Raw genomic sequence first — 17,635 nt, 5'->3', positions numbered from 1 at the left:
GTTAGACATTTATATGATGATTTAGTCAAGTGTTTGTTAAAGTAACATAATAAACCACAGCAAGTGACAAATTATGACCCTACTTTACCACGCTTCAAACAATTGGATTTATGTAATGAACTCAAAACCTGCTTGCTCCCTTTATTTAAGCAAGAAAGTTCACAAATTATGGCATAGGGCTATAATCTTGTAAGAAAGTATTATTCGCTTATCAATCATATCTCGCTTACCAGTTGGGTAATAAATAATAAGTCAAATCGGCAGAACAGTTGGGTGTTTAAGGTTTAAGGGAGGTTTAATAAGAAAAGTGTAAACATACCTTCGTTTATTTTGTCGAACCTGCTGTTCATGATGTCCAACTTTCGTTGAATAAATCTTCTCAAATAACCAAATCACAAAACAAAAGCAAAACTACAAATATCACAAATAAAAGAAATCAATTTTACTCGCTTAATTTGAAGAACTTTCCAGATGCAAGACTCCACAAAAATGAACAACGGATGAAACATCATCAAATGTGAAATGGTATCAATTGTTATGACATAAGGGATTGAATATAAAGCATAGTTACGCAATTGAAAATATTCTAGGGTAACAGCTGACATATCTTAAAATCATCATTTCCTGTCTATCTATTGCAGGGGTTCTTATACTTTTTTGCACACACCCCCCTTGACGGTTCCTAAAAAATCCGCGCCCCATCTCATTGCAAAATAAAAAAGCATTAGGGGAAAGTGGGGCAGGACGGGACACTTAACTTCAATCAGTATTTTAAAGAATTCCCTTTTATCAATTTTGCTAACTTTGGTACCATAATATACCTTAGGTGCACCACTACCAACAACCATAATATTAGACTCGGCCAAAATCACACACCGCCGTAATTAAAAAAATAAAATAAAATTAAGTTGTCCCATCTTGCCCCACACCTAGGGCAGGACGGGACACCCGTCCCGTCCTACCCCATTATTACCAAACTCGATTTGAGCTTTAATTATGCAGGTATTTTGTAAGGTTTGGACTTCTATAACCACCACTGAAGCCGTTTTGTATGTTTTTTGTGCTTAATACTCTGAAATATTTCATATTATCTTACTCTAATTTATGCCTGCCACTAAAGCATGTCCCGTCCTGCCCTGAGTCCCATCTTGCCCCACTTTCCCCTAAACAAAACAACAATTTATCTTCAATTAACTTTCATTAATGTGAAGGATGTAGTTGTTTTTGGGAAACCAAACTTTTTATTCGAGGCTTTGTAGAAGATAATGCACATCTTAGGTCGGCTTCGCAGTCAAGTTTGTTCCTAGGTTTTGTCTTTATATTCATGAAGATGACGCTGCAAACGACTTGGCCTCAAACCGTCGTTGCTTAGCTTTTCTAAGCATATCACGCATTGCCGTACGACTTTTCCGTTCACTGTGGTATCTATAAAGCCATACTTCAGATAATTTTCGTCATACTTTCTCTTTTTTTCCACTCATTTTGTGTCAACACATTTAGTTTAATTTCTATAATACCTGATTATTAAATCAATAATAAATTTAAGTTTTACTTCATTTTACGGTTTTAATATTGGCTGACGTTGGTTTTACCCTATTTAAACCGGGTGCGCGAAATTACTATTTTTAATATGTGTGGCCAACACTGCACACAAATTTTCAACCGTTAATGACTCAAAAATTATACGTCGTAAACTGATCGGATATTTACAGGTTAATAGCAAAAGCATCTGGCTTGCTGTATACATCATAACTGTAAAACTAAAGAAAATGCATTTAGTGTAAATTAAGTATTTCTACAAGTGATACATTTCAAAAAGTTTTTCTTGTTATGCCGCCCCCTGCTGTGAGAAAAACCAGCTCATCGCAAAAAGAGAACACAAGAGAACAGTTAATCGAGCTAGGAGTGGATGAAGGAGTTAACGAAAACAATACGCTTCAATGCGGAGAGAGACCAAATATTATGCCGGCCCATAGGGATCGATCGATCGATCGCTTTTCCTAGTGCCTGTCGCGTTTTTGTGAATTTCGGAACTTTCCGACCAGGGGGGATCGATTTCAAGGTCACCATCGTGAAGAGGAGGAAATCTTCTTTAAGAATCTGCAATAAAAAATTATTTTAGGCATTTTTCCTTATGTCCATTATTAGGTCATGTATTCGAATTGTTTTTTAATTGTAATGAAGGTGTACAACATTCTTATCTCTTGAAATTCGTTTTGTGTATACTTCGTTGTTTTTATGTTTCTTGTTGTTCTGTTACCATCATTTTTCATTTTAAAATATGTGTTTAAAATTTTTGTTTTTTTTAACTTGGAAGATTGGAAGCGTTAAACTTTGTCTACTTTGTTATAAAATGCTGTCTCATTTTGATTTTGAAAATTTTACAGTCGGAAACACTTTTGTTCGTTTGGAATCTATGATTCTGCCAGAATGACAGTGGTCAGTTAGTGCTAGCTGGTGTTCCAGTTGCTAGGTCAGATCGTTGGTCAGATCAACGATATAAAGTTCTTTATATCGTTGGTCAGATGGTTACATGTAAGCTAGTGATGTCATCATCAATACGTCGTTAACATGAGGGATTACCCTGGGCTTATTCATTCATTTTACTTTTCGTCTTCAATGATGGAAACGAGAAAATTGTGCTGACGCAGGTGGTGGCAAACATATTAGTAGTTATCAACATTTTCCACAAGTTGGACTGAAAAGATGTGACAAAGCCTTGAGGGCAAAAACGTGCATAAGAGAATGTAAAAAAGTTATTTGGGTCAGCACGGCCACCAAACCCAAATTATAAACACCTTGTTAAAACAAAACTTAACACAAAAACACGTAATTAAATAAAACATTTAAAATAAAACTAAAGTTACTCTGATAGTTTGTCAGGTCATAAGCGTTGTGTCACCGTCAAGATGAAACCGACCTGTGTGTCTGGATGGAAGAAGAAAACCCCCACTAAAATGAACTCCATCCGTAGAACTATAGTTTATATATTATTTATATTATAGTTTACTGTTCAGGTGGCCTGTTTACGTGCTAAGAATCTTTACACAGGTTGGTTGTGAGCGGAAGTAGAATATGGTCAGATACGTCACTCATGTCCAGCCAGATAATTTGATCAGTTTGTTTGTTTATTATCAGGATAGGCTAGGCCTCCGGACTGCAGCGTATGGAAGGTTATGGCCATATCTTGGGTGTGCAGAAGCAAAATTCCGGTTTGCAGGTCTGCAAGGAATCAGCCAGTTTGCAATACCACTCAAGGCCCAACCCTGCAACAGGAGTTCTAGCTGAGCACATGCGAAAATGTCTTTGTGATGTTACTAATAGCAGCTTGCTGTTTTTCATCAGCACCCTGCTATCAGTGACGTCACATGGTTGCCGATCGGTGCTCTGCTATTGGTGATGTTAAGAAGTTGATGGTTAATGATTTAGAGAAGCAGGGTCGTAATGAAAAGAAGGACAATTTGTTTTCAAATAATAGCCTGCTATTGGTTTGCTCAATAGTTGGCAGGCTGTTGTTTTGAATTGTTTGGTTATTAAGTGACTACTTCACCTCAAGGTATGGATAGTTGAAGCTGTCTGTGTTTTGAATATAGGCGGTTAGGGTTACTTTATCCAGTTACGATTTTATTGGAGTTCGATTTACATCAGAAAGTACATTTAAGTTAGTGTATAGCTGTATAGTATGTTGTAAGCTTATATATGAATTAAGTTAACAAGAAACTGCAAAAAGCTTCCGACGCACAATTTTTTCCGGTAAAAGTGTGCGGCAACCTTTGTTTTTTGTGTTGTTTCTTTTTCGCCGTTGACTGTGGGAAACGTAAAATATGGTTTCTGATATAGGTCTAGGCTGAAATGAGGATGTTGTTTTTGAAGCTGCTTATACAGTATGAAGCTTTTGATGGTGGCCTAGTCGTATTTGACGTAATTTCGATATCACTATGACGACTTAAGCAATGTCCACAAATCGTCACAATAGATAGCTGTCTTTGATTTGGCTATCTTCTTTGTCGGCTGATGAGTCTCTCTCTTCTGACCATGAAAGTTGATTGCTCCGTTCACACATTTTGCGGTTTGCACATTAAAAAAACACAGCTGAGTGGTCTTGAGATGACTCTTTGCGTGATTGAAGTTTTTTTCCTTTTTTGTTAGGTGTCTTTTAAAATGTAAATATTTATTCTATATTGTGTAAAATATGTTTCAAAGGCAGTTTATTTCCACCCTTGTCCACTGCAAAGGCGTAATAAAGGGGTCTTACTAAACTAAGAAATATGATGGCAAAGCCTTTAACCAAGACATGAAAGGGTCACTACTTTCGAATTGTGGATGAAAAGCTACATTGTACTTGTCGCTAAAAGGCACGATTCTACTGCTGGCATTAAAGCATTTATGCCTTAAATCACTCAGCCTTATCATTTTCAACGTGTTGAGTAATAAAAGCTCTCTCGATTGGATTGTGAAAGATGATCTCATAATAGTAGTGGCCATAAAACAAGAAAAGTTATTGGAGTATCGTTACGGCTTAATCGAGATTAGGGGAGACACTTAGTCTAGTCTAGCAATTTCAGAATTTAGTGGTGAAAGGTTCTACTAAAAAAACTTAACACAGTGGACCGATCAGGACATGAAACATGCTATTGATAAATTTCTGAAGGTGAAGGGTATTGCCGAAGTATTGCAGCTAATTATAACATAAATGGAAGCATTTTACGCAAAAGGTAGATATGCCGGGTAGACAGACACCGGCTCGCTGAAGAAGGCAAACCTCATTAGTGCAGCGCGATATTTATTTATTTATTTCAACAACACATCAGAGGTCGCTCGGGGATAGAACTGGGAAAAGAAAGCAAGTGGCATGTTTGCTGCAGTGAAGCGTGTATCCAATGATGTCAAGTCTATAAATAGACGATAGGTGGCAATGAAGCTTTTGATGTGAATAGTTCGTGTGTTGTTGTTTGTTTGCTGTGCAACCTTTTTACAGCAATCTAAGTGCTATTTATTATTTGTTAATGTTTTTTTACTTTTTTTTATCGGGTGTTGTTCCCCACGTGTTTTGGTTTTGCTTAGTGTGTTAACTCTCACATTTTTTAATTTTTATCAGGTGTTGCGTCTCACTTCATTTTGATTTACTACTTAAATAAATTGCTTAAAAAGGTGAAAAACATCGTCTTAGCCTATTGGTGTACTCATTAATTTAATTAGGTTAAGCAACGCAATTCGACTAGGGTTCATGAATAAGGTCATCCGATACAGAATAAGTTGAAAAAGGCCACACACCATGAAATTCAAAGAGGCAGAGAATTGACTTTGAGTCGAAAAACATTTAAAGTAGACGCGATGTTCCTTACTTGTTGCAAACTAAGCGTACGACACCACGAGTAAGCTTGAAACAACAAAGAAAATGTTTGAATATACTTGGCTTCCAGACTGAAATGGTCCACCTCTATGTTGTGGTATTGTAATGGTGACACTGCGATTTCAACTTCCTGTTGATCGTTTTCAGTAGTAGGGTCTGGTAGTCGGAAACAAAATTAATTTGTGATAAACCTTTAGGGCCTAGCGAATTTTCACATATGATGCATGTTTAGTCAATATGTATTCCTACGTGACTAATGCCGGCTAGCTGAAGTAGAATTGCAATGAATTCAAAAGTAACCACTAAAAGTCTAACTTGAAATCTGTTTAGCATACTTGTCAAACAATTTGACTTTCATATTTTCCCGGCACTCAAGAATTACTTTGCATTTCTTTTTTCCATATGATGATGGAATATTAAAATTCACATGGTCTGGCAATCCTTCCATTGTTAAAATATATTCTGTATGGAATTTTTGGATTTGGTTTTCCTATAGCTCCGGCAGTTATTTTATACGAACTTTGCATGTTTATTACTGTATAACTATTTGGTGATGTAAATATGATTGTCCACTACAATTGTTCTTTATCTGAAGGGTCACTAACCTTATCTGAAGGGTTTTTATCTCACGTTTCATGAAGGCGATTTCCGTAAACAAAACTCTATACAATATAATATCTACTTGTCGTCACAACATGATTCAAAATTTTTTAACAGTGGTACAAAATCGACACTACAACTTTTGGCCTAAAAAAATTAATTTTAGCTACTTTCAATTTTTTTCTTAATTCTGCACATGCCCTTGGACATTGAAGCACGCTTACATCTAGGGTAATTCCCAGGCTAGAAAACATCACCAGCTATGCTGCCTTCTAATTGGTCTAAATAGGTGTTTTTAAAACCCTACGTAAGACATAGAACAAAATCATAGAGATCTTAGTTTTAAGTGTTTGACGCCTCCTTCATAGTGAAAATTGCATTTTAGCAAGAACAATACTGCTGTAAAATAAATTGAGTTAAATTGATTGAATAATGATTTGAAACTACATCAGTTAACACGGTAACAGGTGAATTCACAGAAAACTATGTTTTAAAATCAACTAAAAATATCAAAATAAATACAATAAATTTCCAGTTTTATTGTATAATGTAACATTTAGTAGTAAAGTAACTGGTTAATACTCTCTTATTTTACCAAATAAAACAAAATCATGGTTAAAATTGGCAAGACCAGCCATGCAAAACCTTCCCAACACTTTGCAAGTTGGTTACACACCTACAGTACATTTTTCACATAATCAAAGACAAGATTCATGTCTTAGCTAAAACAAAAATCAATGAAAAACAACACAGGCAGATTTTTTTAAGGACAGTTTATGTTTGATTACTGCAAAAACTTAATCCTAAAATTTGAGGTTTTTGCATTGAATTTATTTGAAATAACCTTATAATAGTTTCCATAAATTTCCCACCCTCAAAATAAATAAAAACCATGTTCATCATGTTAGCACGAGGTTATAAAAATATATCATATTTAATGTAAAAAATGGCATCCGCTCAAAATTAAAAATCGCCACCTATTGGTGAATGTCTGAATGTCTAATCATGCTTACATTCACCGAATCATGTAGGCTACATTTGGCAAATCACGCATGCATTTACCGAATTATGTACATTTAGCGAATCATACACTTTTAGCAAATCATCTATACCTACATTTGACGATCCATGTATACTTGGAAATTCATGAAGACGTTATGCGATTCATGCGTACTTTTATAGAATCACTTAGTCTTTTTAGGAATGATGTTGGTTCAAGCAATTTGTGTATGTTTGTCTAATCACGCATGTATTTTGCAAATTGGTTTGCACATTTTTAATTTACGAAGACTAATTTCCAATCATTTGGCCATTTTATAATTCATGGTATAAGTTACATGATTAAAAAAAGGACATTTGATTAACAAAACTGCAACCCGATTAAAGAAAACACCATTTGCCATTAGGCATTGTAACTTGCCAACAGCCAGTTTGCTTTGCAATTGTTATATCTGACTTAAAATGTCGTGGTTTGATTTAAAAAAATCAAATTTATAAAACTGTGGTGTAATTGTAAATGTTGCAAAACCATTTTAAAAATTGGCATATCGTGCAACGACAATCACAGAAAAGCCTGTTTGAATGCCGGTTTTGACGTTTGGCTTGTTGTTTCGTGATTGGAATCTATCAAATTACGTTTGAAAACCCTCCAATCAAAATATAACAACAAAATATAATTTGCAAAGTTGCGATACAATTTAACACTTTGCTATTTTTGCGGCGTTGGCGTTCCATAAGATTAAGCTTAGTTTTCCAGGGTTGGACATCTAACTTTTTCGAGGAACACCCATTTTTATAAAGACAAGATGCCGGCAACGGCATCCACTAAAAACAGTTAAGGGTATCAATTGCAAAGAATAAACATACAGGATTGGTACAATACATTAAAAACTAAAAACTGTTAAAAACAAGCACGTCTGCGTGCTCTAACATTTGTACTTTCCCCATCCCATGTTGTTTATGACCATATATGATTGCTGATTTCTTTATATGTCGTTCTTGATTCTTTTGCATTCTTTGAAACCAAACCAAACTCAAAGTTTACTTGCTATTCCAGTAGATCGCTTAATGTTCGGCGCCAATTTCTGTATCGTAAGTTTCGTAACCTTTTGGGCCAGCACGCAGCTGCACTATTTTGTGTTATGTGTTTATGCGCAAATTTTTAGTTATTAAAATAATGGGCCTTATTAGCTGCAAGTTGCAAGTACCTTTAAAGTTAAGTGGAATAACATACAATTAACACTATTTTATTTCCGAATGTGTAATCAGGGAACAAGGTTTCAACTTCATCCGCAAAAAAGTAATCAGCGCAGATAACTGGTATAATAACCAACTTCACAGGTAACTAATAGGTAAACTATAGCTATACAAACAAACTACTTCCCGCCTGTGGGAGGAAGGAGAGTCTTATTCGAAAGTGCGGGACACAGGCAAGCCGCGACTTCTCCCAATATATTAAGTTACTAAGCTGTAAATACTTTTCCCTTTCAGAAATAGCAAATATGTGCGTTTTTGACTAATAGCTAAAAAACTCTATGGCCTAACATATGGAAGTTTTATTTATATTCTCATTATATTACTTGTATGTGACTGCTTGCGCAGGTTGTTCATAAACTATTGTGGTATAATATGCCTGTTGCACTGAGGTATGAAATTGCAGCTACTCAAATCTCTATTACTATGCTAAATCCAAACAATCAACTATATTTTTGTGATGGTTACCCCAAAACGGACTTAAATTTGTGGGCTGTTAAACTGTAGTAGTCTATATCTGTCATAACAAGCGTCGCTGGCAGATATTGTTTTTGAAAGCCTCATAAGTGTCTGTACAACATCAAAATGACACTTATAACAACGCAAAGTGGCAAATAGCTTTACACAGGATTCAATGAAAAGTGTTAAGCAAATGGTGGTTTTGGAAACAGAAAGTTGTAAACAAGGTTCTTTGGCATTATATGTTTTAGGTTTATTTTCTGAACATTTACCTACTTTCAATTTTTTTTCGCATGTATAGAATGACGTTTAGAAATGTAGAACAAAAATGGCCGGCCTATTAGCTTTCAGACTATGTTTAATTTTTACGTCACAAAAGATGATGTCCAACTCGGCAAATATTCAGTTGATATTTGCAATTTGTCTACTTGACAGCATTTCCTCTTTCATCTTGGGTAAGTTGTTTGTAAAGCTGAAAAAGTTTTACTTTATTAAGTTATAGGCTTATACTATAACTATAATGTAGAGTTTAGACTTAGTACAGTATTGGTCTGCATGTATAAGAAAAGTGAATTTGATCAACGCGTATAAAAAAGCAAACTTCATTAGGGTTTACGAAACGTTCTGCATAAGCATATGACCTATAATTTTATAATTAACCTAGTAATGTCTTGACCAAGTCACCAGAAATGTTTGAAAGATGACAGGCTTGTATATAAAAAAAAATTGTCACAAGAATTTCTCTTATTGGTAGGAAACGATTTAAAGTATACAGGGTTATTATTTTCGATCATCAATAAAAAAAAGTACGAACCCTCGTTCACGTTTTAGTAATAATATATAAACTAAACAACTTACTTCATTTCAACACCTCCCGAAGCCGTATTAAATACAATATAAAACTTAGGTCTATATTACAGACTATCACTTATGGATATCAATTTTATCTCATTATCCAACAGATGTAAATGAGTCGGCTAAGTAAAGGTACGTAAATAAAACCAGCTTTGTTATTCACAGCATTCCATAAAAAACAACTTGAAACTGTTGTTTTGTAAACTGGTCAATACGCATATTCTTGAAGTTGGTGGTGCTTAAATTTCATTTTTATCCATGATTAATTGCATTTATAAGCCTGTAGGTCAAGGGCCCCTAACCGCGCTGAAATCTCATCCAGGCTATATCCGAGGGCCTACGGGTAAAGGTGCTTATTTAATAACACGAATACAGAAGCATTTTCAGTCATTAAAATAAATTGGAAATGTTTTGTTTGGGTTTTTGTGGTAATGTCGTTAAACCACTCAAAATTACATTAATTTTGATTTAGGCTATAGTTATAATGGTTTGGGTCGATATGCGTTTCTTTATTGAATACGTGTACTTATTAGCATTTTTATGGAGTAGTTACATGTGTTATAGGTGGTCTTACATCAATGCGTACAGATATACGTAATTAGTGAGAGTAAATAATAGGAAAAAAGTTAAGAATACGTGCTGTAGGACATTTTTTCAAATAATAATAATTCTTCTTAGAATAACTTCTGCGATTTAAACCAGTAGGTCTTCAGTAGCAGTAATGGCTTTAGAATGGGGCAAGCGAGGCGATCGCCTCTCCCCCACACTCCAAAGCGGGTCCCCTATTTCTGTATACGCGCTCAAAAAAACCCAAACGAATATTATTCTTAACTAGTCGAACTTTTTCAGGACAGGAGTCATTCGTTGTTTCATACTGATTAGTTGTATGAACGAACTGTATTTAGAATAGCGGAAGTCATGTAAATCGATCCTTCGTGTGAATTGGTCCCCTCTTGCTTTGTGATTTGCATATAGCTCACGTGATTTTAAGTCATCTTGCTAAAAAGAATAAAATTGCGTTTGATGAACGATTGTGAATCTGAAGAACGATTTTATTCTCTGCTTGCAAACTTCTGAGGTATTAGGCGCTTGATAGCAACAAAGAAATGAATCGTGTGGGGTGAATCGTGCGGGACTGGGATGAATACTTGCTCGTACCACACCACTTCAAATAGCTTAAGTTTTAGATTTAGCTTTGCTGAAAAGTTAGACGATCTGGGCTCAAATTCGCAGTTGGCAGCTACTGATTTATGGTTGTGTCATATTACTTCTGTTACGCGTGAATCGTTTCCCCAGGGTTGATCTTGTTCCTTCCACGTAAATTGCCTTGGAGCAGCGTTGACAACAGATGGCATAGATGACGTTAGTGTTGTTGCATTGAAATCTTTCACGGATGCGGTGCATAAATCCGTTTGGGCCGCGGCTAATCGGTCAGTTGTGTGGATGTATGGACACAGTTAATATCTGGTGTGTTGGCAGGGGAATGTTCCAACTTCTTGAGATGTGTCGAGTAATTTGATCGAAATAAGGAGATTTCTAAGGTTGGGAAGTTGTCGGTTAGTTATTGGAGGTTGGTTTGGAAATATAGCATTAAGTGTAGGATCAACATTGAGAATGCCCTGTAAATCTTTAGTTATAGGCGTTATGGTTCTCAGTTGTAGGTAAAATGTCATGACCAGTGGAGTCCTATACGACTCTTGAGGCTTACGTCCGTATTCAAGTAGCTTATGGCGTGTTTTTTTTTTAGCTTTTTCGATTTGCTCTTCTACGAGATCGCTTTGGTAGCCGAGCTTCACAAATTCCTGGTGTAATTTGCGTATTTGTTGGTATCGGTCTGAAATGGAAGAGTAAACGCGGTAATATCTCAATGCTTGACTATAAACAATAGATTTACATGCAGGGTGTATGTAAGTAAAAGAATTCGTAGGTTTACGATATAGTGAGGTTTGTACTCTATTCTGAATTAACGTCACCTGGGTGTCTAAGAAGTGGACTCCTGTTTTGGACCATTCCAACGTCAATTGGATGGGTTCCACGACAATTAACCGTGGGAAATTGACCGCGAACAAACTCACCGGGGACAACTGACCGGGGGACAACTGACCGTGACGTAAATTTACCTAGAACCAACTGACCTTAAATCATATTATCTTTTAAATCATATAATTTGAATAAACAACAATGCTAATTTGCGTAAAAAATAAAAATAAAATGCGTAGCGGTTGATTTGTGTCGCCGGCCAATTTGTTGCCGGTCAGTTGACCACGACCAATTGTCGCCGGTGAATTTGTTCACGGTCAATTGACGTGATCCCAATTGGATGCTAGAATGTTTACAGTTGAAGGCTCCGAAAATTGGACAAGGTTATCGTATCCGTGAGTCCAGATCATGAATATATCATCGATATATCGCAAATAAAACTGTGGCTTCAGAGGAAAACCGGATATAACGTCCTCTTCGAGTCGAGTCATAAAAATATTGGCGTACTGAGTGCCATGTGAGTTTCCATAGCTGTGCCTTTCTTTTGTTTTCAAAAATGAAGTAATTGTGTTCCTAAATCGGTCGCACACAGATTTGTCCTCAAAAAATGCGCACAGGTCATTATAAGAAACACACAAAAAATAAAATATCGTCTTACATGTTCTTTTGTTAACCTATCTTTCGTTTTACCATATGCTAAAGATGAGCTCATTGCATGTGGTGTTACCTCATCTGAACGTATTTTGTCAAGTTATTGATTTTAGGCCAGTAATATGTTTTGTATTGGCTGTCTGAAATTTGTTGTGGCACGTTCTACGCTGGTAAATCAGAAAAAGTTTTTATGTCATTTACTAATGGAGGGACTTAGTCTTCGATCACAAGTAAAACAACTTTAAATCTTCCGCGGAATCAGAAGCAGTCACGTGCGTTTGAATTTGGTACGTATTTTGCGGTTTGCACATTAAAAAAACACAGGTCACCTGAGTGGTCTTGGGACGACTCTTTGCGTGATTGAAGTTATTTCCTTTTTTTGTTTGGTGTCTTTTAAAATGTAAACCTTTATTTTATATGTTAAATATGTTTCATAAAGCAGTTTATTTCCACCCATGTCCACTGCAAAGTCCTAATAAAGGGGTCTTACTAAACTAGGAAATAGGATGGCAAAGCCTTTTACCATTTAAGACATGAAAAGTGGGTCGCTTACTTTCGAATTGTGGATGAAAGCTGGCATTAAAGCGCTTAAAGATGAAAGCTGGCATTAAAGCGCTTATTGCCTTAAATCACTCAGTCTTATCATTTTCACTTTCAAAGTGGTGAGTAATAAAAGCTATCCCGATTGGAATACGAAAGATGATATCATAATCGTGGTGACCGCAAAAAGAGAAAAGTTGTTGGCGTATCGTTACGGCTTAATCGAGATTAGAGGAGACACTTAGTTTAACCTAGCAATTTCACAAGCAAAATTGCAATTGGAAAGTTTCCAAAAAAGTGCGTCTAATTAGGACGTTAAACATATATTTAGTTTTAGTCGACCACATAAAACATTCTATGCATACATACTTGATCCAAACACCTGAGTTATGAATTTTTGTCAGTCACTTCAAATTTTAATCAATGAATTTGCATTTTTTGCAGTATATTTCTGGTAATAACTGCTTAATCACTTCAAATTAGTAAACATCCTTTATCCATTATACTTGTAGTTGTAGTTGTTTTTGGACATGTAAAAACATTGTTGTACCTACAAAAGAGAGAAATTAGTCTATCTACTATAGATATGTAACTAATGATTGACAGGATTAGTTTCAAAACAGTTTATGGGGGTAGTGGTAAAATAAATTTATTATGACCGCATAAAATGTGGCAAAAAAAACGAAAAAGAAGCTTCTATTTAAATAAGTATGGTAATCACTGCTGCAAAATTTGTTGCAGTTAAACAAAGAAATTCATTAATAGATTTTTTAAGTTATTATTTTTTTTGCTGAATAGGCTTCATTTGAAACAACTTTCCCAAATGATATCCACAAGTTTTAGGTTTAAGTCTAGCCCCACACAAGGCTGAAAACTCAAAGCTCTCTCTTTTGAAGTTGAACCTTTAACTCTAACCAAAAAATCTAACTAACTTCCAATGTTTTTTCTAAATTTTTCTGCTTAAACCAAGTTCTTTATTTGAAATATGGACCTCTAAAGCTCTTTCACTGATGGACTACAGCCTTCCATTACTGATTCTGTAACTATTTTGACATAATATAGTATGTGCAGAGACGTTATAATGTTGAGTACGCAATAATGTTGAACATAAACTAAACACTAAATTCCGATATTACCATCAAATTATATTGGGTAGCATCATAAATTAGTGCAAAACTAAAAAATAACCATAACTCTGTTCTGTTATTACCACAACTAGAGACTTATTGTGTAAATCAAGGGTCTCAAACTCAAATTGTTCTGAGGGCCAAAGAAAAACTGGTAAATTATCCCTTGGGCCGCAAACCATTATAAATTGTAAAAAGTCAATAAACAACAAAACACTTTAAACAAACATAAGTACCAAATAAAATAAATGTAATTGCTGTTACAGTCATTTTTTGTTCTGACAATTTAGCTGGCAATGTTTCCAACAAGGTCCTTGATATTAGGTTTGAATCCATCAGAAGGAACTAATATCAGTGCAGCTTGCAAATGTTCACCAGTGACTTGTGATCTTAGTACACACTTCTTAGCTTTCATAGATGAAAAAAATGTCTTACGTATGTATGTGCTTCCAAACATTGCAATAATTCTTGCAATAGCAGAGAGTAATTTCAGAAAACCTTTCACGTGAAAGAAGTCAGTAGAATTTTGGAATCGCTACGTCTGCATATTTTTCTTTTAAAATGGTATCACATTGAAGTTCCGCTAACTCCATTTGTAATTCCTCTGCAACATCTTGAATTTCTGCAGCAAAAGGAGTTGAAAAAGTTGCAATTGGGGCTGTGGTACCTCAAATTTTGCAAAGCATTCATCAAACTGTAGAAGTAAATTTGACAACAAATCTGCATATTCTCTTAGACATTTGGGTTCAAGTTTTCCTGTAGACTTCAGTTGAGAAACGAACCAAATTACGCTCATCAAACTGCTTTATCCATAAACCTAGTTTAAATTAGAACGATTTTACATGATCACACATTTGTGTGATAATCTGTTTTTTTACCTTGAAGTTTCAAGTTCAATTCATTCAAATGATGCGTAATACATGTTAGAAAAGTAAGATTGCACTGAACAGTAGAATCAGCCAACAAAGGAACTGCTTTATTTTTCATTTTCATGAATGAAGCAATTTCATTTCTAAGCGCAATGAAACACTTCTAAAGTTTTCCACGACTCAGCCGTCTTACTTCAGTATGATAAAGAAGTTCACCGTATTCAGAGTCCATATCTACAATGAAAGATTTGAACTGCCTGTGATTCAGCTTCCGATATCGTATAAAAGTTGACTGTTTTAACTACTACATTCATCACTTGATTCACTTCATTTATAGACTTCTATTAAAAATAGCTTCTTAATGTAAAATGCAATGCACACAAGCAAAGTTGAAGCCATAGGTGTCAAGGCTGTTTAGTTTGTTTTTCACTTATTCAACTACGCCTACATTTGCTGATGCACTGTCAGTGGCTAAACATACAAGTGTATCTCATGGCAAGCCATGTTTCTCGATGCACTTTTCCAGGACTTGAAATAAATCACGTCCAGTAGTAGTACTCTTTAATGGTATTAATGAAAGAAATTCTTCTGTAAGATTTAAATTGCAGTCTACATCTCTGATAAACACAGCACATTGTGTCGTGTCGGACACATCTGTGCTTTCGTCAAGAGTAAATGAGAATGCTTCAAAGTCCTTTGACGTTGAAAGTAATTGTTTCTCTAAATTTGCTAATTCTGTAATCCTGCTTGCAACTGTATTAGGTGAAAAACTTACGCCTTCAAACAGTTTTCTTTGAGTAAGACATAAAATGTCACTTGCTTTTAGGAGACATTCTTTTATGAACAAACCTTCTGTAAAAATTCTTAATGACTTGGCTATCATTTCATTTATAGCAAAACTCACCCTTACATCATCTTTGTTTGACTTATTAATATTGGCAAAGAAACTTCTTTGTTTGCATAATGATAACTTCAGTTGCTTTACTTTTTCCATCCCAACTTTGGCCTTGTACTCATCATGTTTATCTCGGTGCAATGTTTCGTAGTGCCAACATATATTATACTCCTTCACAACAGCTACCTTTTTCTGACAAAATAAGACAATGACATACAGTATATCACCATTAACACTGATAAAATAATATCACCGTCCACAAAAAAATGCAGAAACCTGCCGGAACCAGAACAAGCAGAAACCAGCATGCATCGTTGCTACATTGTTTCCGGCACTTAGTAAAAATGACACAGAAATTTAAATATTTGCTGTTGCTTAAGAATACTGAAAAATGTGAGGCATTAAAAGGGATAATAATTAATTATTTGAAAATTCAAAGTGCGTCACGAGCCACACAAAATGGCCTCACAGGTTGCATTGGCCTGCGGGCCACAAATTTGAGACCCTTGGTGTAAATGGTTTGCTAAATAGTTACTTGTCAGTTTTTTTCCAGACTTCTGGTTAAAATTTAATATATCAACTCAAAAATACTTTTAGACAATTACTTTTAGTATTATCAAGAACACTGCTTATGCTGACGTACAAACAAACTTATCTGACATATAATCCCACTGTCAATTTTTACCTTACTACAGAAGTTTTAATGTATGTATAATTAGTATATAAGATCACTCATGTCTTTGCTTTCTTGTAAGGTCAAACAACATATGATTACTGGGTTAAGGATCAAGTTTAGTAGTCAATTCATTTTGAAAGCCATTGCTTATAAGGTATAAGTCTAAAGGTAATGGACATTTCGACAAATCTATTGAGTTGCGTTACCTTTTTCTTTTTCATTGTTTCATTTACCTACAACTCAGTTATGTAAAACTTACATTTTAGATATTGTTAGGTTAAACTGGGTCCTCAGGCAGGGTTTTTGCCTTGAAGGTTCATTTTAAATAGCTTGTATGTACATATAGCTTCTATATTCATTTCTAGAAAACTATAAGCTATTGCTATTCATGAAGTAACAACGAAAAGTTTGCTGCTCTATTGTATTTTTCTGAATAGCTTGCATAAGAGTAATATTTTTTTTTAAAGGAACCTTAGCACAAAGAAATACTGATCAAGACAATTATGTTACATACAAACAATGTGGTGGGTATCTTCAAGAAGCACAAGCAGTTGTGATGGTACGTTAATGTTATATTATAAACCATCATTTCCCAAACTTTTCTGAGCGTGACCAAACTCTGAATTTGGTGATCATCTCGCTACCCAAGCCACTAACAGCATATTGAATTACAGTTATTAACCTTTTAACAAAACACAGCAAAAACGGTAAATACTTTGCTCCAAAATAGTACCGTGATCTACTAATCTTGACTTGTGAACTTACAAACCATGTTATCTTTTACCAGTTAAAGCTCTTGGATAAAACGCCTAGGATGCATTAATCCAGTCAGTTATTGCATTATAGACATTTCATTCTATGATGAAAGAGATATAACACCTTGATAAGAAGAAAAAAGGAACGTTGAAAATATACAACACAATGTATTTTTGTCCTTCAAGACTGGGTTTGTATTGCCTCGGCGCGATCTATTGTTTGACCCTTCGTTCTCATTAAATTCCTACTAAGTGTGGAAATAGCCATGAGTGATTTGATTGACACAGATACAACCTCTAGCTAGCTGGTATAGACTACACTACACTTACACATCAGGACTGATGTAAAAATGAAAGTATTTTTAAATGCATGTTGTGAAACAGTAAGCAATCTGCATAAGACGTCGCACATAGTGGTTAAGTTCGTCATTTTAGTTCCGAATCCTTGCACATTGTGACTGAGCACAGAATAACGTTCCTTTCAGTGGACTGTAAATAACAGACAGTTCATATCAGACTTAACGCGTTGACTGCTGGAGTACAGATGACGTAATTTAGTAGTAATCAAAACCGGGTAGTGTATACTAAACACGGCCAAAATATAGTACAGCACTTGTTGATA

The 17,635-nt window shown here is 35.2% G+C and overlaps 1 protein-coding gene across 6 annotated transcripts in view; it reads left to right on the top strand.

Moving 5' to 3' along the window:
* Positions 1 to 8,977: 8,977 nt before the first annotated feature.
* LOC143449923 (uncharacterized) overlaps positions 8,978 to 17,635 on the top strand; it is a 45,048-nt gene continuing 36,390 nt past the window's right edge. For 4 of the 6 annotated variants that reach the window (XM_076950262.1, XM_076950261.1, XM_076950263.1 and 1 more), the window contains exons 1-2: positions 8,978 to 9,120; positions 16,726 to 16,817. In XM_076950262.1, coding sequence (XP_076806377.1) covers positions 8,994 to 9,120; positions 16,726 to 16,817 — 219 coding nt within the window. In that variant the 5' untranslated portion in view covers positions 8,978 to 8,993. Of the gene's footprint in view, positions 9,121 to 11,488; positions 12,018 to 12,297; positions 12,439 to 16,725; positions 16,818 to 17,635 lie in introns of those variants that run through there. The other 2 variants (XM_076950264.1, XM_076950265.1) reach the window with 2 other exon arrangements.

Source organism: Clavelina lepadiformis, chromosome 3, assembly GCF_947623445.1.
Source record: "Clavelina lepadiformis chromosome 3, kaClaLepa1.1, whole genome shotgun sequence".
NCBI classification, from domain to species: domain Eukaryota; kingdom Metazoa; phylum Chordata; class Ascidiacea; order Aplousobranchia; family Clavelinidae; genus Clavelina; species Clavelina lepadiformis.
Note: the sequence above shows the minus strand (reverse complement) of the source record. Positions and strands in the feature narration are given on the sequence as shown.